General features: G+C 41.8%; 2 protein-coding genes across 3 annotated transcripts in view; both read left to right on the top strand.

Moving 5' to 3' along the window:
• The window catches only part of gpc1a (glypican 1a), a 37,549-nt gene extending 30,775 nt beyond the window's left edge, over window positions 1-6,774 (top strand). For both annotated transcript variants that reach the window (XM_086224448.1, XM_086224449.1), the window contains 6 exons: window positions 1,063-1,228; window positions 1,335-1,465; window positions 1,894-2,031; window positions 2,146-2,276; window positions 3,522-3,697; window positions 4,067-6,774. In XM_086224448.1, the coding sequence (XP_086080574.1) occupies window positions 1,063-1,228; window positions 1,335-1,465; window positions 1,894-2,031; window positions 2,146-2,276; window positions 3,522-3,697; window positions 4,067-4,248 (924 nt within the window). In that variant the 3' untranslated portion in view covers window positions 4,249-6,774. The remainder of the gene's footprint in view (window positions 1-1,062; window positions 1,229-1,334; window positions 1,466-1,893; window positions 2,032-2,145; window positions 2,277-3,521; window positions 3,698-4,066) is intronic.
• Window positions 6,775-9,666: 2,892 nt separating this feature from the next.
• The window catches only part of LOC147249522 (ephrin type-B receptor 1-like), an 88,638-nt gene continuing 73,864 nt past the window's right edge, over window positions 9,667-24,440 (top strand). Inside the window, exon 1 of the mRNA XM_086224462.1 lies at window positions 9,667-9,916. Within this exon, the coding sequence (XP_086080588.1) occupies window positions 9,823-9,916 (94 nt within the window). The 5' untranslated portion in view covers window positions 9,667-9,822. The remainder of the gene's footprint in view (window positions 9,917-24,440) is intronic.

Here is a 24,440-nt window from a genome sequence, read left to right on the forward strand (position 1 = left end):
GGGCAGGGTCCCAGGAAAGAAGATATGATAGAAGCGTGGTCGTCACACCCTAAATTCCAGATCAACACCACCCATCAAAACCAGAAAGATACTCGAAACTGCAAACTTACTGTATGAATGTGATGCTCTTTTCCCCAAAGTATTCAAAGGAAACACGCGCCTAACCTGAGCGTGTTCGTCTCTTCCTGTGCGTGTTGTTGAAGTGCTGCAACTACTCACAATAAGACAAACTAACACCTCTTGATTAATTACATAAGGGGTATTCTATTTTAAGGCCCGAATCCATGTGTTTTACTTGAACCTACAACTCACTTAAAAAACAAGTTCGGTTGTGCTTCAGAAATGTTTATTTCTAATTCATCTAAGCAGATTCTTGAACCATGTTGAAGTTGTAATATGTTCTTGATTGATGTGTAATCCATCACCCCTCGGCTGAGGCTTTGTAATCGCTTCGAGCGCAGACGTTTTCACTCAGCACTTAAACCACATTACCACAAAGTAATAATGATGTAACACTGATGCAAATTAATGCAGACTTGCTGTTGATAGGGACTGACATGGCACTGCTTAAAAATGATTGTGACAAGGACATTAAAACAAAAACACATCTAAGTATTTCAAACGGCACTGTGGACCTTTGAGAAGGGTCAACACGTGTGTAATCTTGGACCTGCACCTCCGGCCCTCATTTAGGAGTTTCTTTTGCTTTGGGGCGTCCATCCATCAGATCTTAGAAGATAATCCTGACTGTGGAACTGGATACCTTTCCTGACTTGCAAATGTAGCAACAGAAACCACGTACTGGTATAGAAACAGACACAGGGCCATCATTTCCCTCATCAAGGTGAACGCTTCACAATGGTGTACTACCGCCCTCTACTGGTCGGCCTATGATTAAAGCCATGATATAAAAGACTTATTAAGAAAGCTGTTAAAGAGTTTTGAATTGGGACATTCAAGGATGAAGGGGGAAGACTGGACTATACCAGGGGACACAAGTTTCCCCCTTCCACTATCCAGCATGAGGTCTTGGATGCTAACTGTCTTGTCAAACCTCCCCAGGTTGCCCTGAGTCCAGAGTGCATAAAGGCCCTCATGAAGCTGGTTTACTGCCCTCACTGCCGCGGCCTGGCTTCGGTTAGACCCTGCTCTGACTACTGCTCCAACGTCATGAAGGGCTGCCTGGCCAACCAGGCTGACCTGGACCCTGAGTGGCAAAATCTGATAGGTGAGATCCAGGAACAACATGAGAGTAAAGCCAGGAGTAATCCTGTTAATCGCACTAGCAGTATGGTCGTTACTGAGTACGAATGTCTTCTCTCTCCTTGATTCAGACACTATGATCCAGGTGGCGTCTAGTTTCAGCACCAAGCCCAGTCTCGATGTGGTTCTGTCCTCTATCCCCGTTCGGATATCTGAGGCGGTTCACTTCTTACTGGAAAACATGGAGACGTTTACGGCAAAAGTAAGACGCCTCAGTTTTCTCATCAGTTGCAGGCACACTGGCGAGGAAGTTTATTTTGTCGTCCTGACTGGTCTATTTGTCAAACCGTTAACCTGTTGTTTTCTGGTGATGGATTTGAACCCCTGAAATTGTTTAAAATGATCAGTGAGAATTAGGTAAACTACAGAATCCTTACCTTCTCAGAACAAAGACCAAAAATTGCTCCACAATCAGAATGTCACTCTTTGCTGTTTTAATATGTTAGAAGTGGTGGGAATATGATTTGGCAACTACAGTCGAACATGGACGATTGTGAAGTCTGTCTCTGGTGACATCTAGTGGGCAAGATCAGTACTCACAAATGTTCCGATACAGTAAATTTAGAGCTGACTATAAGAGCATGTGATTAAAGATATATGTATGTATTGAACGTATATATGTGTGCGCAGGTGTACCAGACATGTGGAACTCCAGGTGAACCAGGGACAGGTAAGCCCACGCTTCCTGAGCAGAGGAAGAAGAGCGGCTCCCTGACTGCCTCTGAGTACAAACCCTCCCCCACTGCTGGACTCAGGTTGGAGATTCAGGTGTGTACAAATAGTTTGCGTATTCCTTTAAGTTTGTACATGTTTCGGATTCTAAACCTTAACTGTAGGACTCGGCGAGTGACTTGTCTCACCTCTGGATGTCTTTGTCCTCAGGTGACAGATCTCTCCACTAAGTTGAGGGAGATGAGGCAGTACTGGCTCCAGCTTCCTGTTGCGCTTTGCAGCAAATTGGCAGCAGGCAGTTCCAGTCAAGATGAATGCTGGAATGGGATGACCAAAGCCAGGTGAGGAGGAAATCTCAGAAACTGGTCAAGCATCACGAGCAGAAACTTGGTGTTGTCATCATTACAGAATGTAGATTCACTTTTGGAAAAACAGAATGATCAAGAAATGACCTAATTATGTATTGTGTATCAAGGAGTATGCTGACAACCTATCTTACATATGGTAAAAATGACATATCTGGATACATCAGATTGATTGCCAGCGCATGAGATATTTATGAAATCCTGCTGATGTTGATAATGTTCATGCAACTCTCCCGTGTCCAAGACAACATCTCAGAATGTGAATTAATGGAAGAAAACATGCATAATCTCTAAAACTAAGGTGTCTGTGCTCTGAAGATGCTAGAGCTCCCACCAGGGGAAGCAAAGCATTGAGTACCGTCTCTGTCATGCTTCTTCTTTGCAGAAGACAGCAGAAGTGTAAGAAAGCTGTTCCCACACTTAGAATTATGAACAAATTCACAAACAACAACAACAACGACACAAACGTCTGTGGCCCCACATGTACACACTTGTTAATCCATGTGTAAATGGATTATAGAACAAGTTGATACCATGCTGACACGCACTTTTATCTTGCATACAAAAACTGGGCTTTGCATTCCTCTATAAGTGTGTGTGTGTGTGTGTGTGTGCGTGTGTGTGCGCTCCAGTATTTGCTTCATATTGAGGACTACAATGCGCATTTAAGCAACAGAGTGAGGACATTGTGAGAAATTGAGGACATCTCAGCTGGCCCTCTCATCTTCAAAGGGCCGTTTGAAGGTCAAGACTTGATTTTAGGGTCGAGGTTAGAGTCAGGTTCTGGTTAGGTTTAGAGTTAAGTTTAGGGTCAGGCAGTCAGTTGAGATGGTTAGGTTTAGGGTACAGCTAGGGAATGCATTATGTCAATGAAAGTCCTCACAAAGATATAAGTAAAAGGATGCGTTTATGTGTGGGGAAGAAAGAGAAGACCATTAAATAACAAATCACTGCTGACTGTGTGCGACATAGTAAGGAAACATAAAATGTGTGTGTGGCAGATGAATATCATATTTCAAACTAGCTCAACAGCGACACCCAGTGGAAGATGTATGTATGTGTACATATTCTTGCACAAACTGGTCTTTTTTTTTTAACTGATTCTTGGGTCTTGAAATGTGATTTCCTAATAAATCGATATCCAAATGAAAAATTTAAAAAAAAAAAAAGTACAGCTACATTAAATAAGGACAGCGTCATCCTTCCATCTCTTCTGATCAGGTATCTTCCTGAGGTGATGGGCGACGGCTTGGCCAATCAGATCAACAACCCAGAAGTGGAGCTTGACATCACCAAGCCAGACATGATAATCCGTCAACAGATCATGCAGCTCAAAATTATGAGCAACAGGCTGAATAATGCTCTGGATGGAAACGATGTGGACTTCCAGGATGCAAGTGGGTCTCACTCAAATAGTTTTAGTTTTTCAGGGCGGGTGGGAGGATGGTTGGGTTTGGAATTGACTCTCTTTCTATTTTCTTTGAGTAATTTGAATATGTATGGAAAACAATAATAAAAAAAAAAACCCAGTTGATGTCAAAAAGAACATTGTCACATGGGCAGGTGCAAGCAAACTCCAGCATGAAGTTGTGCTACAATTTTTAAAACCGGCTTGATAACGACACTCTAAACTAATGTCATATTCATGAAGATAAAATGGAGCCCAGTTCTCACTTTAGGACTAATTTAGGCTGAACTATTTAAAGAACACCCGTCTCCATCTTATCCGACTTTTACAATTATTAAATGATATTCCTACCCTCTAGGTGACGACATCAGCGGCTCAGGGAGCGGCATGTGTGCGGGTGGCCAGTGTCCTCGCAGCCGACCGGGACTGTACGCCTACACGCCGGACAACAACCGAATTAGAGGTGCAGCCACGTCTCTAAGCCGGTACGGTAGCGTCATACTCCTGCTCCCGCTGGCTGTCCTGCTGCTTCAGCGATGATGGACTGCTGCTGCCACCTGTCAGACTCTGAAGTCCAGAGTAGGACTGAACCATGGGACGAACACGTGGGGTTCGGTGAGGGGAAGATTGGATTGTAACTCTGCCAAAAAAAAAAGAGAGAGAGGAAAAAGTCGCTGGAATGAATGAATGAACTTTTTCTTTGAAGAGGAGCAACAAAAAAAGGGGGGGACAGTGACTTTATTTCGCTTTGCTCAGTTTTAATCTAGTTTGGGTGTTATTCAGTTTGTTGGGCTGGTTTTAAATGAATTCCCAGGAGGAGGATGATAAAGAGAAAATGACTATGATGATGAAGATAATGATGGGAATGATGATCAGAGTCCATTCAGCGGAAGCCTGAGCTCAACTAAAACATTGTAGTGCCCCGCTATGTGGTGCGTTCAAGGCTTTTATTTTTGTTTTATCTTCTAACTGGAGTAAAGGTTGTCGACCTTAACAAACATTGTGTAAGCTGTAAATGTTTGTGTACACTAGCTGGCACCATATTGAGCCGTGGATGTACAGTATAATATAATATTGGCAATGAATCCCCCATAACCTGTGATGTAGTCGTCAAGATGTTGTGGTGTGTGTTGGCTTAAACAGATATTCAGTAGGATTTGTTTGAAATATTGCTGATAAATAATCACATCTCCTGAAATGTATGTTGTGATTGCAAGATTCAGCCTCACTTTTTGCCAAATGATTCAGTAGAAAAAAGGGGGAAATTATTTTTAACCAACTCATCACCCGCAAAGTAAGCAGCCTCATCAAAGCACTTAAGCACAGCAATTTTCTCCAATCCACCTTTTCTTTTTTCCAGTAACGCAGAGAGAGAGAGAGAGACAGAGAGAGAGAGAGAGAGAGAGAGAGAGAGAGAGAGAGAGAGAGAGAGAGTGGTTACAACAGGAAAACCTCCACTGAGAGCATGTTACAACACACTACTCTTTATTGAACGCACACCTAATCATTTTGAGGTATTTCAGCAACACATCAGGTACAGCAGAAGACTTGCAGAAGGTCAAACCAAAGCATTTTCACTGGTGTCCTTACCAAGAGGATGTTTTTACATTCTTGACAGCAGATATTTACCCCAAATATGTGTAACATTATGATAACAAAGTGATCAAGCCAGATTTTTGTAATTTAATAATGGTTTTAATCATTCTCAGCAGGATTTGTATATTCAAAGTTGGAAACTTAAAATATTATCAGCACTAGTGTTGGACAAAGTACTCAACTCCAGTGCTTGCAGTAAGAGTACAGATAGTTCAGGTCAAATATTACTAACCTACAAGTGAAAATTGCTCGGTCATATTTCTACTTGAGTTAAAATACTGAAGTATTTGCTGTTAAAAATACTTCACTTTCATTTTAATATCATTGCATTTCTGTATAGTGGCACGTCCTTCACTCAAGCTCTTATGTATTGAAATGGTGTCAGTAATTTCATAAAACTGCAAACGCTAACACAGCTATCACAGACAATTTAAAATGTGTTTCTGGAATGAGAAAAAAGTTTATATCTGTTTGGACGGCGAGTTCTTGAAAGCAGAGATGGTTGTTTGTCTGCAGTAAACGTTTGAAATGATATGAATGATTTTTCGTTTTTTTGAAATCTCCAACGGCGATGTGAAGTATGGACACGGGAGCTGTGGTTGTGAATGTCTAGACAACGGAGCCCTGTCAGGCTTGATGGACGGCGTAGTTCAGCTCTGCACTCAAACCTCCTGCAAGGAACGCAGCTTGTGGTCAGTCGTGTTTAAAATAGGAAACAAATATCCCCAACAAGTAATGACAACCTTGACAGAAATATAGTGAAGTCAAAAATACTAGTTCTTAAGAAACAAACAAAAGTACAAGTATCTGAAGAGCGTACGTCAGGAAGTGTTCCTTGTTTGTGTCCACCACTGCTCCAAACTGTCAGCATGAGGAGTTTAGAAAGATGAAGAAAAAAGAATCCCGACCTGGTGGTGGACTTTTTCCCCTGCAGGAACTGCACAGAGGGAGAGAGGCTCGCTCAGAGCAACTCAGCAATGAGATTATGAAGATTACGGCCAAACAGCTCCAGGAACACAAACAAAGACGAACAAAAACTACGAAATGTCTCTGATTGCATCTCGGTGTTGAGAGTCGTGAGGGTTCGTTTTTAGTTTTGTTTTTCTATGTTCTTTTCTTAGAAAATGTTGTGGTATGTTGCTTTTTGTGTGCATTAACTGCAACAACAACAAAAAAAGGTTGCAGGGACAATTAATGAAGTACACACTGTGTACAGTACAGTTGGTATGTTATATGGAACAGGAACACAATGGCAATATTTCCATTTCTGAGGCGAACTTCAAATTGTGAGTAAAATGTGTTAATTGCCAGCTAATATATAATTACTAAGCATCTTTGTTTCAGTCTGCACTTGAATGTACGGTGAGGAACTCCCGGGTGACTCAAAGCCTCCTGCACATAAACAAACACCTGAACACACAATGAGGCTGTGTGTTCATGGCTTTTAATTCATCCGTGTATTTAATCACACATTTCGCTCATTAAACTCTGTTTGAACAGTGAATTTCGCGATGGGCCATTTGATTTAGGACAGATTTAAAGGAATAAACACCATTCAAGGGAATACATGCATCTACTTTTTTCACTTTTTATTTTCTTTTACAGGAGGTCACATGGGTAAATATGAAACTACAGCGAACAGACAGTTAGCTTTCAACAGCATTAAAAAGGCGTAGCTTGACTTTACGTAACCCTGACAGATACAAAAGAGGGAAATGTCCATCAAATTCAGCCTAAAGGCATCAGCACAGTCCTGAGTGATGGTAAAAATCTCCCGATAAGCACCTGTAATGCTCACACCCTTGTTTCTACCCCATGCAGCCTAAAGCAGCAAGACAAAGGGTGAGTTGTGTTACCCTTAGAAGACCTTTTTCTTAAGCCCTCAATCGAAGTTGACCAGATTAGATTCTCTTTTTTCTATCCGATTCTCATCAGGAAAATGAATAAACCTATCGACTTAAGAGGAAGCAACATTTTTAAAGGATTCGTGCTCCTCTGATTTAAGTCAGGGGCTTTTATTCATGGCACACACGCGCACACACACACACACACACACACACACACACACACACACACACACACTGACCCTGTTTCCCCTGCAGGGTCGACTCTCAAGAGGAGCAACAATTAAATACTTTCCATCTAAACGGCGGGGAAAAAAAAGAGACTTGCAAAAAAATGGGGCCACTTCTTGCATCCAGGGAAGATAATCCCACATCTTTTGGCTATTTTGGGAGAATTTCTTTTCCCAATTTTAGAATCTTATATTACACAATGACCCATAAGAAGAGGCACAAGCACGTGTCTGTTTTGAAATCTTAAGATATTTCCGTCTACTTTTTCGACTCGTGAACCTGAAACAGATTTTTCTCACATCATATTTCTCTCCTTAAATGCATCTTGTCCTGTAATATAATGCAGATAATTACTGAAGGACGTGACAGGAATGAAGATTTTAAGCCCATTTTTGCTGAGCAGGCCTTATTTTTTGTATAAACCTTTCCTGTAAAAAAAAAAAAAAACTGTCTCCTGAAAATGTGAAAGGATGCGTATGAAGAGAAATGACACGCTACTAAACACTGTACTGTGTGTCTGATGTGGTTTTGGCAAGAAACAAACTATGAAACTACCCACTTCTCCTTGGCCCTCATTCAAAATTTAAACTGCATGAATATACAAATATTTTTCATTGCGCAAGTTTAACTGCTGGACACAAGACGAATCCTACAGTACTTCACTATTGGGTCCATTGTCAGTGTTTACTTCACTATTGGGTCCATTGTCAGTGTTTACTTCACTATTGGGTCCATTGTCAGTGTTCTGATCCTCACACGTCACAGTATAAATGCATCTATGGTGACTTTTGGACCAGGATCGGCTTCATATTCCTGCCAGTGGAGCTTCCTGACTCTCTTTTAGGACAAACAAAACTGACATTTACGGTGATGAACGTGAAAACAGCTTTGTATTGTCAGACTCCTGCCCGGGGACACAGTCAGTAGCCCCACAAATGTCCTCATGTGTAGGATTATTAAAAGACATGTCCTAGTTCTATAAAACACAATCTCCGAGAGTTAAGTATTAAGTATTTTTACCTATCTGTGGTTGATAAATTGATAAGTGAGTGCAGGTAGCACATGATTGTTAATAAGTCAAATGCATGTTTTGATTTGTGTTCTCTGAAGGAGAGGACTTGACGGGGCAATAAGCGCCTTGTTTTTGATTTCATTTATCAAACATTTTTAAATCCAGAATCCTGCCTGGTGTTTTTAAGGCTGTGTTTTGGAGTATTGGCAAGGAACATACAATATTATACGAGATGATAAATATCCATCCATCCATCCATCCATTTTCTTCAGCTTATCCTGTTAAGGGTCTCGGGGGGGCTGGAGCCTATCCCAGTGGCTAAGGGTGAGAGGCGGGGTTCACCGTCACCATCACAGGGCCAACACATACAGACAGACAACCATTCACACTCACAGTCACACCTACAGTCAATTTAGAGTATCAATCAGCCTCGTCCTCTTGATGTCTTTGGACTGTGGGAGGAAGCTGGAGTACCAGAGAGAACCCACACAGGAACAGGGAGAACATGGAGACTCCACACAGAAAGACCCAGTGCCCGAGCCAGGGCTTGGACCCGGAACCGTCTTGCTGTGAGGCAACAGTGCTGACCACTGCACCACCGTGCTGATGATAAATATCACAATACGAAATTCAAAGAAAAGTCCAAAATAGAGCTTTAAACACAACTTGCTCTGTACTAATAACATGTACATCACATGACACATGGGTCATGATTCGATTTTTTTCATGATGGATTGCGATACGTGATTGATCCTCATAGCTGGAATATTGCTTCGGTATATTGTGGTAAATTATTGTATTGCTTTTATCGCACAGGTCTAATTATTCAGTGGGGACTTATTGGAGTGTAAGGAAGCAACATTACACACTGCTTTGTAGAAGACATGCATGTGGCATGATTTCACTTGGATTAACACACCTAGCGTGTTTTAAAGTAGCTGAAAGCAAGGTGGACTTTGTGTTAGGCCGGTCAATGACACACCTGCATCATGTTTCCAGACCTGTGAGGAATCCCATCATAGCAACTCTGATCCCTGAGCCCTGCACAGACGGTCACTTCCCTCAGGAAAACGGTTTCTTTAAGTACCAGCCCGGTTGCTCTACTGCTGTTTGTCCACTGGGTGTCGCTCCCCCTACACGGCCACCATGCGGGGCGTGGGGGAGACCTGACCATTGGGCATTCGGCGTGGGTCAGGTGGTAAAGAACGGGTGATTGGTTTACGATGCGCCGTTCTCTCTCCTGATTGGCTCGAGAGGTGCGAAAGAACCGGGATGAGAGGAGAGGGAGCGGAGATCCAGCAGCAGTCTGTGTGCTTCAGTGGCCGCTGACTGAGCCGGTGCAGCCCCCCCTCTCCGAGGATGGAGATGTGACTGCTCAACAGAGGAATCCTGACTCCTGATTCTCTGGGATTGTTTTCTGTCAGACGGATAATGGGAGAGGGCAGGCGTGGAGTCATCCTGGCCATGCTGGCCACTTGGGCTGCGGTACTTGTGTGTGTGATTACTTCAGTGAGCTCAGTGGAAGGTAGGTGGGCAGCTGATGAAGGGTGGAAAATTACATTTAAATTTTATTAATCCTGATATGTCTCTCATACAACGAATCACAAGGGTCTGGTATCCCTCTATTAATTCACATTTTGTCTGACTACTCTGAGACCTCTGTTCAATCACTACAGTGAAGTTTTTAACTCTGTCACTGTGTGAGCTGCTGATTCTGGAGCTTTAATATGAGGACAACCTTTTAGCAGTAAAATGTTCTGCAGGAACACTGCTCTGTATTACTGGAGGTGACACACACACACACACACACACACATGCACCCAGTTGTCAGTGTATTTACTAAAGCAACAACGAGGTAATAAATCCTCCATTCACAAGGATCATAAATTGTTATTGATTTTTTTTTAGGGCGATTGCAGTGCTCATGTTGACAGCTGTAATTTGGGATGCTGTGTTGTTGGACTGTTAGTCTACTGGGGTTTAATGAGAGATGTTCCTCACAGGGCTGCGACTATATGTTATTTTTCATCACTGATTGATTTACACAGTTAATTGTGTACATTATAAAATGTCAAGATAATAAGAAAAATGCTCATCGCTATTTTTCTAGAGAGTGACGTGTGAAAATGAATTTCTTCTGCCCATCCAACAATGAAACCCGAAGACTCGTGGTTTTCTGGCTTAAATGACACAGCAGCACAAGTCTGGAGCTGTTTATTATGTTTGCTTGAGAAATGAAAGAATCAATGAATCCATTATCAGAACAATTTGCAAATTTTCTTTTGATCGAATAATGTATTTGTTGTTGGTTTGGTTCATTCCATTCGCTGTATGTGAAGAAAGATGAAAGAATATAAATAAATAATTGTGATTTTTTTTTTTTAAAACCCCCACTTCTTAGTTTAAGCCAGTGACTCACCTGAAAATATTGTATGACTGAAACGTCCTCAATCTTTTAGAGATTCCTAAAAAAATACATGTAAAGATGCAGACAGCATCATAATCCTAGCAGGCTGAAACTGTGTTTAGTTTTAGTTTTCTATCAACGAGGCAAATCAAAGCGGTGCAAGTCAGGACAAAAGCAACATGTTTCTACAGAATTTGTGAGATCCATCAAATGGCAAATAAGAGAAATGAAGACAGATGAAGAGTGTGAGACATATCCAGTTTGCTCTAATAAAAATCAACTAAACATTTGAGTTTTGAGGCAATCATCCAAATTAAGGCAGTCGTCTGCAACTTTGATGGAGTCATATTGTCGTATTTCATGGCTAAAGTGAATTTTCAGGCTTTTGCTGCACGTGTCCCCCCTGAGAGCCCTGTTGAAGCTCGATTAACACGCAGGCTGCTGCTCACCTGGAGCAGCAAAGTGAATTGTAATTGCAGCTCGCAGGTGCTCAGTTCCACCATGTAGTTGCTCCCCTCCAGCTCGCCCTCCTTGAGCACCCACACACACACATAGACACACACACACATACACCCCCCACCCCCCTTTCCTCTCCAAAAACATCTCCTGCTTCCTCTCTTGCTGCAGGGCAGTATATCTCCTGCAACTCCTCCCAAAGCTTCACTCTCATCTTTACAAGCATGACCTGGCTGCTCCTCCATGACAGTCTCGCTGCTGCTCCTCCTCAAGCATCACTCATTGTAGCTCCTGCTCCTTCATCTCCTCCTGTCTTCACCTCTCCTAATCCCACTCATCCTGGTCTAGCTCCACCCACTTCACTTCCTGCTTCCTCTGACCTACTATTCCCGCTACTGTAGCCGTTCTCCAAACCGCCTACTATACCAGCATCAGCATCGTATTTGAAAAATACGTTTGGCATACGTTTTGCTTCAGGAAAAAAATAACCCATCTCTACCTCGCCTACTATGTCTTACAATGCATGTCAAGGCTTGAAAAGACTAAAATTTAGAGTGAGAAAGTATCTATTTAGATTCTAATGTGAGGTAAGTGTATCCAAATGAGACCAGCCAGCTGGCTGGATACCAGCAGCCTGCGTCCTGTAGTTTTAGATAGGAGGGGTTCCAGATGTAGCTGCAGGGCTCATCGATTGAGCTCACGAGATAGGGATGGTCTCTCCAGGCCAGGTCCTAATTATCAGATCAGATAATAGAAATATATATATACTGTATATAAATATAATCTGATAAATTAGCCCAAATTTCTATGTCCTGGTAAACCCTGAGCAACATGCCACAGCATGTCCTAAAGACAGTCAGAGGTAAGGCGGACGGGTGGCGTGTGTCAAGCGTTACTCATCTTTCTACTCTTATGGAAGAAAAGAATCCAGTGAAACATTGTTCAACATTTATCTTTGTTGTGTTGTATGGAGGTTTGTTTGGATTCCAAAGCTGGACGCTCTCCAAGCCTCGTCTTGAATGAACCAATTTAACAGTTACATACTGAGTACAACGAAGAAAAGGATTATGCTGTATAAGTACAAACTACATACTGCGTTCATCTGTGGTGTGTAGTAGACAGTTGTGAAAACAGAGTACCTAAATATATCTTTGCTCTCCAAGTATCTGCAACTGTTGATCCTCTGCAAGTATAATCTGCTCCTCCTGCTTTTGCTCTGCAGAGTTGCCTACTATGTAATCTCTATAAACAGATATCTGCATATGAATGAAAAATCTGCAGGCAGGAAACAAGATGATGGAAAAGGAAACACTCTGGTTTGCGTTTGTAGTCCAGGTAGTAGTGGCAGTAATCAATTACCAATCCCCAGCTTTGGTTCCGAGCAGGTAAACATGGGGAGCGAAAGAGGGAGATGCACTGGCTAGCTGAGGACAAACTGCCTTTTTAGTTTTTTGCTGTTATACCTGTGAGGGTCCGGTCGTAGGTGCAGTACCTCAACTGTCACCAAGTCTCAAATCAGCAAATGTATGCAGCCACTGCTGTGCCCTCATCAGTGCCGTTTTAGTTTGTTTTATAGCTCAAGTCAAAGTGTTTGCAGATTACTGAGCATTTGGCTGGATAGAGAAGACACTGGTGATGTGCTTCAGAGTTTGTAAATGCATATTTTTGCTGTCGTTAGCCGTCAGTGGCCATTAGCTTCAAGCTAAATACGCGTGGCTGACTATTTTTCTTCATTCCGGGGTTTAAAATAAGTAATACAGCAGTAGAAAAAAAAAAAACACGTGAGTGAGCTCAAGACACCTATTTGTGAGTCCTTGAGAAACAAAATGCACTTTTTAGGTGAGGTATTGCTTAAAAATACAAAACGAACTGCCCAGATACTTGCTAGTCACATTGAAAGCTCTGAGATTGTCTCAAGAGGCTGTTGATAGCTAAAGGCTCATGAGATTGCTTAGGACCATACCTGCCCATCGTCCTCGAGCATCACCTACAGCCCCTGCTCTATCCCTGCTTCAGTGCTTTAGACACCTGACTGGGCACCCATGTTCCTTCCACTCCCCCAGTCCAGACCAACATCTCCTCTGGACTTCTCCTCTTGCCATTCCTCCTCTACGGTTCTTTCTTTCTCTAATGCTTCTTTAGCAGCCTCCACTCCCAGATCCTCTATTGCTTCTCCTCCCGTCCCTACTGCTGTCCCTCACGGAGGCCCAAGATTAGCCTGCTGCTGTGTTTTAATGGTGCGCGTAATGACAGACTCCATAGTGGGTCTCCCCCATTATGAGACATGTAAATGTGTCGGAGGGCAGGTCTATTTTGGTTAAACAGAGCACAGTGTTTGTGTGTGTGAGTGAGAGAGAGAGAGAGCAAGAGAGAGGGAGACAGAGAGAGAAAGAGAGAGAGAGACACAGCAGGTGAAGATGAAGAGGAGAGACAAATCAGTACAGAGTGGGTGGTGGGTTGTTTGGTGGTCACGGTGGCCTTTTCATGGTAAGTAGGTGCCTAATGAACAGATGTACAGCTGATCTGAGTCCGTTGGTGGAAACCAGACACACCGCTGACTCAGTCCCTGCTGTTCTCATTGCTCTGTGTACATTTCTCCTCTGTAAACCCCTGGGCGGATCATTATTGGCATGCACCAATCACCCAATGATGAAATGAAGACATTTTAAAAAAGTATACTCACTACAACAGATGGAATCAGGTAATAATTAACTGTTGATATGGATTATACAATATACCACAAATATATTGTGTACAGTTTAAGTGGCCTGGATCTTTCTGTCCGTTTGTCAGCAAGATTATGCAAAAGCTATGTGGTAGCAGGGGCTAGATTGTGCCCAGGTAGAGCCCTTTAAAATTTGGGGCAGGTAATTCCACCTGGTGGCAACAGGTAATGACAGAGGTTCTTTTGTTTGTTTGTTTTTTAGGGGGGGTGCTGCCTTAAAAAGGAAGTTCTCTAACACCAACAAGTGATTTCTAAAGTTATTTTTGTAATGGTTTCAGATGCGGCACTCATATGGGCAATTTATGGTGGCAAGGGGAAACGCATTCTTCGTAGACGATAATGGTTTTGAACTCAAATCTGAGCACGTGTCCTGGTACTGGAGGGCCCATCAGGGACGCACAACCACACAACAAGAAACAAACGAAGCAATGCACAACCATAGACTAAACTTGCACGTGCAAATTGCAGTCTCTCATGGCTCGCCAGCACCACAATAGTGACCGCAAAATGACACGATGCAGTAGCAACCACTGTATTTTTACTAATTCAAGCAGCTCAGTCTAACTTCCTCTGTGTTTGGCTGTGTTGCTGTGGATACTCAACATACAGAACAAACTGAAACTGAAACCATGGACCAACACGGTCTTAATCTGGAGAGCATTTACGGCTTACCGGATCCATCACGGGACTAACTACCTTCTCACAGATACATCCCAGCTGATAATCAGCTGCATTAAGGATGTGTCAAAGGTTTTGAAGGTGTTTTTGATTGGAGTTTGATGTAACGTAATAATCAATGTCTTGAAAGGGCTTCCCTGTGGGTGTCATTGCACAGACAGAATCATAAAGGAGGGATTAATATACCAATTTGCCTGAGTGTTTCAACCCATGATTCAAAAAAGGCCACAACACCTAACTTTAACTAATGTTTATTCTAGTTCAGTAAAGCCCATTACTAGTACTGTAGAGTAGTACTCGGGTTGTTTATAATAACCTGATGATATTAATGTTTAACTTTAACATTTCCAACTATCATTTCAGTCAAATTATTTATCTAAAGGCTAATATTCTGACACGTACATCATGCTCATAGGTTACAAATGTACGTAGAAAAGCAATAGATCCTCCGTGCTACTGTGATTAAGCATCCGGTGCATCAACGGGAGAGGACCAACCGTGGCGAGAGAGAGGAGTTCACCGGAGAAACACAGATGTCAAGTCTTCAGATATTTTTATTTTGTGCCAACATAGGAGGACTAAGGTTTCAACGTTAAGTCACGTTTTCATCAGTCTGGTATGGAAACTATAGGTAGTGGGGCAGAACACCTGACTGGTGAGCAGAAGGCCGTGCCTAACAGTAGCAGTTTGATGTTATTCTTGTGTTCGGTTGTGTACGCAAACAAAATTGCTTGTATTTAGACTCTAAAATGCAGTTTCAACATGTTGCATTCTTGCATTTATAAGCCTAAAAACTCCAGTAATGTAGTTTTCTGTGCAAATCTTTATGTTTACTTCATTTGTCTGGAATCAAACAGGTGTTCTTGGTAGTAAATGTGTACATTGTTAGAGTTGAGATGTTTTCCTTTGTCACATCATTGTCAGCAATGACTCCAGTGCGCACATGGAGTTTGTTTAGCCAGTGAAGTCACGCAGTAGCAACATTTACAGATTTAGGACAGAACAGAGAAGCAAACCGGAAAACTGACCACGATATAAGAAATGTTTCCATCAGGAACAAAGTTTGAGAGAAATCATAATTCTGGCTGTAGCAGTTTGCTGATACCTTCAAAGCCTGAAAATGCTGCAGTTGCAAAATGACCTTTTCATTCCCTGAGGTATTTCTTCCATCCAGGGAGTCAGAAAATAATACAGAAATCCAACATTTGACCCTGTTATTTTGAAAGTCAATGCATAGCCTGACCTAGCGGATATTGTCGGGTGTTAGTGCCACATATCCCACAAACAAGCCTCGGGAGCAGGGGGCGGGGGCGGGGGCGGGGGGGGCATCTGTGTCTGCCTCGTCAGCAGCACCCTCTGTCACTGAAATTGGTGTTTTGTGTCAGCGTTAAGTGTCGAGGAGTTCATTTTCTTTCGACTTTCTCTCACAAGAGCTGCTAGTTTTTGTAGGAATTTGTATCGTGCTTGATTTGCCTCTATAGATGTGAAGGTATTATTTCTTTGCACACATCAACTATTCTGGTCCCTTTTTCCCTGGAGCCTGAACCCATACACGCCAGGCCCCATCTGTCTCCTTGTGGGAATCCAAAAGGTTAAACATAATAGATCCTCGTTTAGATGCTGGTGATTAACATGACAAGCTTCATTTTATGACTTCATTCATTGTGTTTGTGAGTTTGTGCAACACATGATAAATATCCTCAGGGAAACTTATCACACTCTTCTTGTGAATAGATATGCAGATGACACATGGCACATACGCAGCGCTGCCAACACATACTGCAGCACGCTCTGCTAGCTCATGTTTTAAACATGCAGTTTCTATGTTCACTTTGTGACAGGTTATCAGTGTGACAGACAGATGGCTGAACTGGGGAAAAGCAGGAGTTTGGAAGATCCTTCACACCAGTCCCAAGGCTTCAGCTCCACTCTGACCTGCTCCGCTTTACCCGAGGGCCTTAAATATTTATTTCCACACAGAATTCAAAATTTGTTCTAAAGTAAAGTTGTTGTTTTTTCCTTTATTTTCAGGCTTTAGATCCTTTGAGAATATTTACTTTTTGTTAAGAGCTGGGCTTTACTACTCTATTTCCCGTAATGAAAATCGAATCGAGGGGGATTTTCACATCCAAGAAGAAAATAAAGTCTTTGTCATCGTCGAAGATGAAATTCATCTTCCGGATGTAGTCTCCTCGAGGGACCTGTCTGGTGTTACTCCTCTACTGACTGTCAAACTTCACTGTCACAGTTTGCAGTGGTTCAGGAAGTCATTTCTAAAAAAGAAGCAGATTCTGATGTTAGGAGTGATCCATAGTGTGAAAGTGTATCAATTTACTATGAATCTTCACACTTTGACCGTGAATTTTCACACAACTCGACAATCCTGTTCTTGCATTCTAGAAGAACCGCACTGTCACTCTTTTCATTTTTTAATTTTTTTTTAATCTTTTTTTAATTTGTTTTGCACAATTTGCCAATCTGTGCAAGGCGGGAGTGAAGCCTGTGCAGGCTTGTGCAGAGTTCCACGCCTGTGCCATATCTTCTAAAGTTGTTTATATGCATTTGTAGTTGTAGTTTTAATTGCTTAAAATGTTCTTTTTTTTTTTTTTTTTTTTTTAATAGCAAGTCTGAAGTCCAGGGTGAGATCAAGTCAGCTCGTCGAATCTTTTCAGTACAGGCTGCAAAGCCTGCATAACACTGTCTTATTATTTTACAGTTAAAACACGAGAGCTGAAAATGTTGAGAGCAAATCCAACCTCATCTTACGGCTGGAAAGAAGCGCGTTTTAACACAGGCGTTACTGATGAAAAGTCTTTAAATATATTGGCATTTCTACTGAAGACTTGTGTTATTCATTTCCAATGTTACTGAAGTCTTCAGACATCAACCCTGCAACTCAGAGGCAAACCAAGATGAGTCTTGATTGATTGTGATGTCGTGCATGATGTCATGCATTTCGATACATGTATTCACTCATGATCACATCTGTTGTTATTAAATGTCGTGAACTTTGACTGACAAGTCACATGGCACCGTCTGTTGTTACTGTAGCCAGAGTCTTCGAATAGAAACGACCCTGTAAATCATTTCAAAGACATTCCCTTGAAATTATATCCCGTACACAACTCTGTCACTTTGATTAATCTTATTAACCAGTACTGTTCAACTGAAGTATATAAGAACTCAGAACAGGAATTTGGTGTGTTGAGGAGAATGAAAATCTATTGTATTCATGTGTTTTTCACTTTATGGAAGTGAGACAATCTGTAAATGCAAAAATGACACATTATGACCTTATAAAGTCCTAATCCAGAGCAGCTGTTGATCATTTGCCACTTATCCACAAATATGGGAGACAAGAAATGACATCCAAACTCATCTGGCGCCTGCAGTAGAAGACCAGCTTGGTAAAGACACCGTCCATATCAGTGTATACACTACACACCTTCGTTAGAGACATTTTACCACGAGCACTATTTCCCCTCACAGCTGACACTGCCTGACATGTTTAAAGAAGCTGAAATTGATTTTGGCAGCCTAGAAAAGCAGGAGACTTGCAAATTATAAAACACTTCACCACCCAAACTGCAAAGTTATTTGCATAACAAACCAGTCTAATAGATTATATTTTCCTGATATAAAACTATAATTGATGCCAGAACAGGGCACTGGTGGGCATGAAAGGACTGAAAGAATCTTTTGTTTTCACCTAAAATTGTGCCTTTTCTTTCACCGGGGTTCATTATACTGTCACTTCAACTAATTTGCAGCTCAAAGAGTCGCATCAATACACGGCTATGTAAGACAGGCAGCAGTGGCGTACTCCTTGTGCTGTTCTGTCCTCTGTATTGATTCACTCCTTCAATATGCAAGGTAAGCGATAGCATCAATTACCCTTTGTTCCAGGCAAAGGCAAAATAATTTTGCCAAGCTCTTGTGGTACACATTACCAATAAAACACTTGCTTTATCTTGAACTCAGACCTCCTCGCTGGCTTCTCCTGTTACCAGCTGACATGTGAAAAGACAAATCTAAAATGATGCCTTTATTGCTCTTAAATGCAAATTAGCAGCAGATACTGCTTAAAAATACAGGAGTTTGTGTCAAAGCCCGGAGCAACACTGCCGCTTCAGAAAACTGGCAAACAAACATATTGGGCAGTAGGGAAGAACAAACAAGTGGCGATTGTGTTTTTAGTTTTACATTTAAAGTACAGTCACATCCAAGAATAAGTGGCTTAATCCTGGAGTTGTTAGAGACTTGAAATTATACCTTTAAATCAACTGACTACTCATCTACCTTTAAAAAGGAAGGAAGGTTTGAAAAACGCAGATCACATGTTCCCAGAGCCCGTTAGGGAAAACTTTGGTTTGCTTAATTTGCTCCACAAAGAACATTCCTGTGGCTGTGATTAGTGAATATTGCTTGACCATAGGCTCAAAGGAATTTTTGTGCAAAGACCATGTACTACTATAGTAGGTGTTGTTAAATGTTAATATAAGATGGCTTACAAATAAATAAATAAATAGTGTCCAGTTTCCAGGGAAGCCCAGCCTATCAGGGCATACAAGACAGAAAAGAAAAGAAAAGAAAAGAAAAGAAAAGGAAAGAAAAGGAAAGAGGAAACCACAGTCCAAAAAGCACACACAAAAAACCCCAGAAAAACTGCAAGAACACATGCAAGGAAACCGTTGTTCCACATTCATTCCACATGCCAGTTAGCATACTGACCACCAATTATTAACAATACATGACATTTGCATTAATTCATTGACGTGGTGCGTGTTACCAGCACATCACGGCCACGTCATGTCATGTCCTCCCTAAAAACCTGAGGCTGCCATCTATTCCATGCATTAGAAATAAATTAAATACTTCATGCTTACACAACCGCTGTGATATCCTAATCTATGATACAGTAAGTTAATTCAGGTCTGCAACGATGGCTGCAAACTGCAATTCCATATCACGTTTTCACTTTTAAAACATTTCATGTCAACCCAAGTATAAGTATTTGGAATCCCAACACAGTATTCTACTCCATACTATTCTATTCTATTTTATTCTGTTCTGCACTCGCACTCTTCATACCACTGCATTGAGCTTCTTCAGACCTTTATAGCTCAGTAAATGATTCAACATAATGGCCCATTATTTATTTGCTGCTTGTGTGAGTGGGCTCGCCGCCAGCCTCTTCAGGGTTCCTGTCGTGGGCATATGGTCTCACAGAGAGCCACACTGGATATTAAGGACTGTGTTAACAGAATAAAAAAGGAGAATGGGGACAAAATGGGTGAAGCAACATATTTTTGGTGGCAAGCCTCATTTTTAAAAGTAAGATTTGGGGGTTTGCAGTCATTTTGCTTGATAAGTTGGAGGAAAGTTTCATTCAACACAGTCTTTGCTAATCTACTGTGTTGTTTTTGAACTGAAATGTATCTGGAGTGAATTTTATTTATTTCATTTTCTACAAAATTTGCATTTGCAATACAGCACATATTGAGTTAATTTAATGGCTATTTTTAGGTACTTGGTCAGGGGGGATTATGGTGACTAATAGTATAAGACATAAGTTTATTAACATTTAACAGAAAAACAGAAACCACAGGGCTCAGGATGCAAACCTCAAGTGTCTTGTGGTTTGTCAAGATATAGAATTTCCTTCATCAGAAAATCAATTGCTGCCTAACAGAATGCAGGCATCAAAATGGCATTGTGTGGAAAATGTATTCAGAGAAGCAACTGAATAGAATTCAGTTAACAACATATTTTGCAGAGGAGATATTTCTGATCATCAATGAAAGTGCGATAACTGATACGATTTTCCTTTAGGTAAGGAGAAACAGGCCAAGACGAACGTGTCTTACCACATTTGCATTCACTGCGAGTTTGTGTTTCCAGACAATTTAATGTTCACTCTCCTTCAGCTTTGGTTTTGGTCCACACCAGGACCTGAGGGAAGTGTCTGACTGCACGCTCCACATACTGTGCAGCCACTGTACTGCAGTTTGGTGCAGGACAGGTAGCGTAAAAACAGATTTTAAACTTTTTTTTTTGGCTCAAACTAGTGCTTGCAGTGGCTGAAAAATCAAGGCTATAGAAGAGTGAGAAGCAAGAGAGTAAGCTATAGCTATAGATAGCTGAAAAAGTGAGTAAAACTTGTGTTCATCCCCTCAGACCATTATCATCATCTCTCTCTGGTTTGGTCTCTATGGCAGCACCTTGAATACGGCCCACCAAATGAGGACAGTTCCCTGATTACCGGTAGTTTATGCCTGCACCTCAAGTACTCTTGCACCACCAATAGGTCAAAGGTTTGCATTACAGCATATGGCCATACAACTTGGACTAGTTCAGTGGTTCCCAAGTCCTGTGCAAGTCCTTTCAACCTCCTGCTGTGCACCCCCTCTACCTCTACAGATGGCGCTAACACCACCAGTGGCGAAGCTAGCACCAACATGGGAGAGGAAGTGCAGCAGCAGATGGTTGGGGCAGTAGGGACTCCAGCTGTTGCACTGTGTCCACAGACAGTTTCTGCTGCTCCCATGGGTGTGGCATGGGGGTGAGATTGTTCAATTATCCATACGCGAACAAGTTAATACTTATAAGCCTCCTCTGTGCAGACGACCTACCCTCAGCTCTACTCTGCCTTTGATTAGCTAGTACTCTGTGCCTTCTGGAGTGAGATGAATCAGGGTCAAAGCAACAATAAGAATAGAGGAAGCAGGAAAACATAGACGAGGTCACTGATTTTCTTTTTGGTGTACCCCCTGGCACGGCTTTGATGAGCTGGATGAAACAGAAAGAGATCTGAGCTCATGTCTTGAGTGGATGTGAGGGGAGTCCTCCTCCAAGTTTCATTTTAGTGTCAACGCTCTCTTCTTTGTCCCTCGTTCAGTTTGAACTTTATCAGTTCACGGTAGGCCGACCGTGTCTCAGTGCTCTTTTACAGCGGCCGCCAGGTTCACACTCAAGCAGCTCTGTTCCCACCTGCCTTTCACTGCAGCTTCTGTTGTCTTGGGGGCTAAGCTGCTCTGCTGGAGCAGTGGGGCATTCAGCGGTGCTGCTCTGGTGCTGCTCAAGAACAGAAGGAATCCGACCCCCGCAAAAAGATAGATGATTGATCAGGTCCACACATGTACTCTGGTTGCTAACTTTTGTCTGGTAAAATGTCACGTACCCGAGCTGTGCTTGTATCATGACCCAACAGATCAGGTTTTTATAGATATATGGAGTTTCCACCCCCTATTTTTCCTCTTTTCTAAATGTCCAACACAGCAAGGGTAAAGTGAAGCCAGGAGCAGAAAGACAGTGGTAATTTTACTTTGACAGTTTTACTCTGTGTGACAGCGGTTATGATAGCAAAAGTCCTGAGGGATTGAGAGGAGGAAAGAAAATGAGTTAAGTCAGGAAGAGGCATAAAGAGAAAGATAAACCCTGTGGTGAGCCTTCTGCAGTTTGATATGTAGAGCACAGAGCCAAGAAGTGTCAGGTCCCTCCCACTAGGAGCCATTTTAACAAGCTCTTAGCGTTCAAGTGGCTGTTAGCAGGGCTTGTTGTCCAGCCTGGCAAACTGTTTCTGCAGGGGAGTTCTATTAGCTTATAAAAGTGTGTGAGCTCACTGACTTAAACTGTCAATATCTCAATTGTAAGAGACTGTTTTGAGTTACATTCCTATTATAATTTGATGGCAGAAAAACTGAGAAAACATGGAGGATACATAGGGTGTGACTAAAAAATGGACCTGGACTCAACCTGAGTCCATCAACACACATTCCAACACACCCCTTCAGAACAACACTTTAGAAACAAAATGGAAGGCTACTTAAGCTACTCCACCTCAACCAGCTCCAGCAATAAGTAGTATTTTTGCAGTGTTGTAGCAGTGCTTTTACAGTCATGAACTAGTGCACCTTTTTCTGTATTCATTCAGCCAACCAGATGATCTGCATCTGCATCTATAATCTGAGTGGGAGGGTTTGTGGGCGGGATTTAGTAAGTAATAGAATTTAATTCCTTCTAATAATCACAAGAACCCTTGAACAGTATGAAGGAGTCTTGTTGATCCCTGTGATTGTGAAATATTCCCTGACTTAGACAAAAGGTGCCCTAACTCAAGCCTGAAATCAATATCAGTCTACTCAGAAGATGCTATAAACACTGGTTTGTATCATATTCAATATTCATCATGCAAAGTGACAGACTGCAAATATTCAGTTGTGTGCTTTTAGCTTTTCTACATCTCGGAATGAGAAAATAATTCTTCATATGAGTAATAAATGCTGCAGCAGGATCTTCCTCCTTTATGTGAAAGCTCTTTCACTGGTGTACTCTTCCAGCCCATGCGGTTTTGTGCAGCGGGAGCCCAAGTGAATACCGCACTGCTGTCTCCTTCTTAGAGACATTTTTTTTGCTTTAGATAAGCGTTTTGATAGAAGATATAAGGTTATACTCATAAAATAAGCTGTTGTGTGGACGATTCATGCAGATAAATGCACACATGAGAGCAGGAGCTGCTTTACACACGAGCAAAACTGAAGTAGAATTTTTTGCAAGAAATACCATCAGAGATCTGCAATACACTGATATAATATCAATATTGTGATATTAGACTACATATTATCTTAGGAATTGGATATTGTCATATCATGGTGTAGCACAAGTACTGTCCTCTTCTGATTTTAAAGGCACAGCAAACTGATTCTCTGAACGTACCAGACTTCTCTTTTCCCGTCCCTTCACCAATTTAGCCGTTACATCCACACAACTTGTATTATTTATCAAAACTCTAAATTTGTTCATGAGGCAACCAGTAGCCACCTCTGCACTGGTGCACAATATTGTTTTAGGAACTGGGTTGAAAACATCTTTTTGTGTGACTATAGTTATAGTTTATCTTTGTTAAGTTTGCTTTTGTCTCTTGAAACCGAGCAATATAACTGACAAAAAAATACAAGGAAGACCTTTTCTGTGCAAATGGCAATTTTGCCTTCAATGTTTTTTCCCACAGTAACCAAATATGACGGATCAATTAAGTACTGTTTACACAGCAAGCAAGGACAATAATCCACGGTAACACTAAAGCATGATTATAGATCCTATTGCATGTTTCAGCCATATTATGCTCTTCGAGTGCTGCTGGTCCAAATTGCTGCTCTGATTCTTGTGGACTTTGACTTGAACAGATATCAGCTTTAAATGCACCTCCCAAACTGTTCGGATGTTAATGCAAATCTAAAGAGGTAATACTATATTTTGAAGGGGTTTGGCGAGACATAGAAGAGATTAGTCACTCTGTGAGCCAATTGGGACTTGCACACTGTTGAACGGAGCTTCAAGGCTCTTTGAAAGTAAAAGACAGCAGTGAGAGAGGTTAGAGGTCGAGATAGGAGGAGAGAAATGGAGACTGGCAGAGTCGAGATGAGTTGGATGCAGCTGTTGTGCTGCTGGTCCACAGGGTCGATCCAGGAGGAAACATGACTACATTTCCATGAAAGTGTGTGTGTGTGTGTGTATGTGTATGAATCCAGTCAAGTGAAGAAATCTGGCTGTCTAGATACCTTCACTTGACTTCAGTGACCCCTCCCCCTCACAAACAGAGGAATACACTCGACAGAATCTTCAAGAGATGAACCACTAGAACGGCTCCCATCACTCAGAGATAGAAAATACTGCTGATGAGCAATGAAACCAATCTGGCGTCATATTCTTGTGTTGTAATTTGCTTGAGCTTCTTTCCTCTGAGATCAAATGGAACTTCCTCAATCTCTTGTCCTTCTTCAG

Source organism: Aulostomus chinensis, chromosome 14 (genome assembly GCF_037954235.1).
Source record: "Aulostomus chinensis isolate RoL2024-O1b breed Wild chromosome 14, RoL_Achi_v1.0, whole genome shotgun sequence".
Classification (NCBI taxonomy): Eukaryota; Metazoa; Chordata; class Actinopteri; order Syngnathiformes; family Aulostomidae; genus Aulostomus; species Aulostomus chinensis.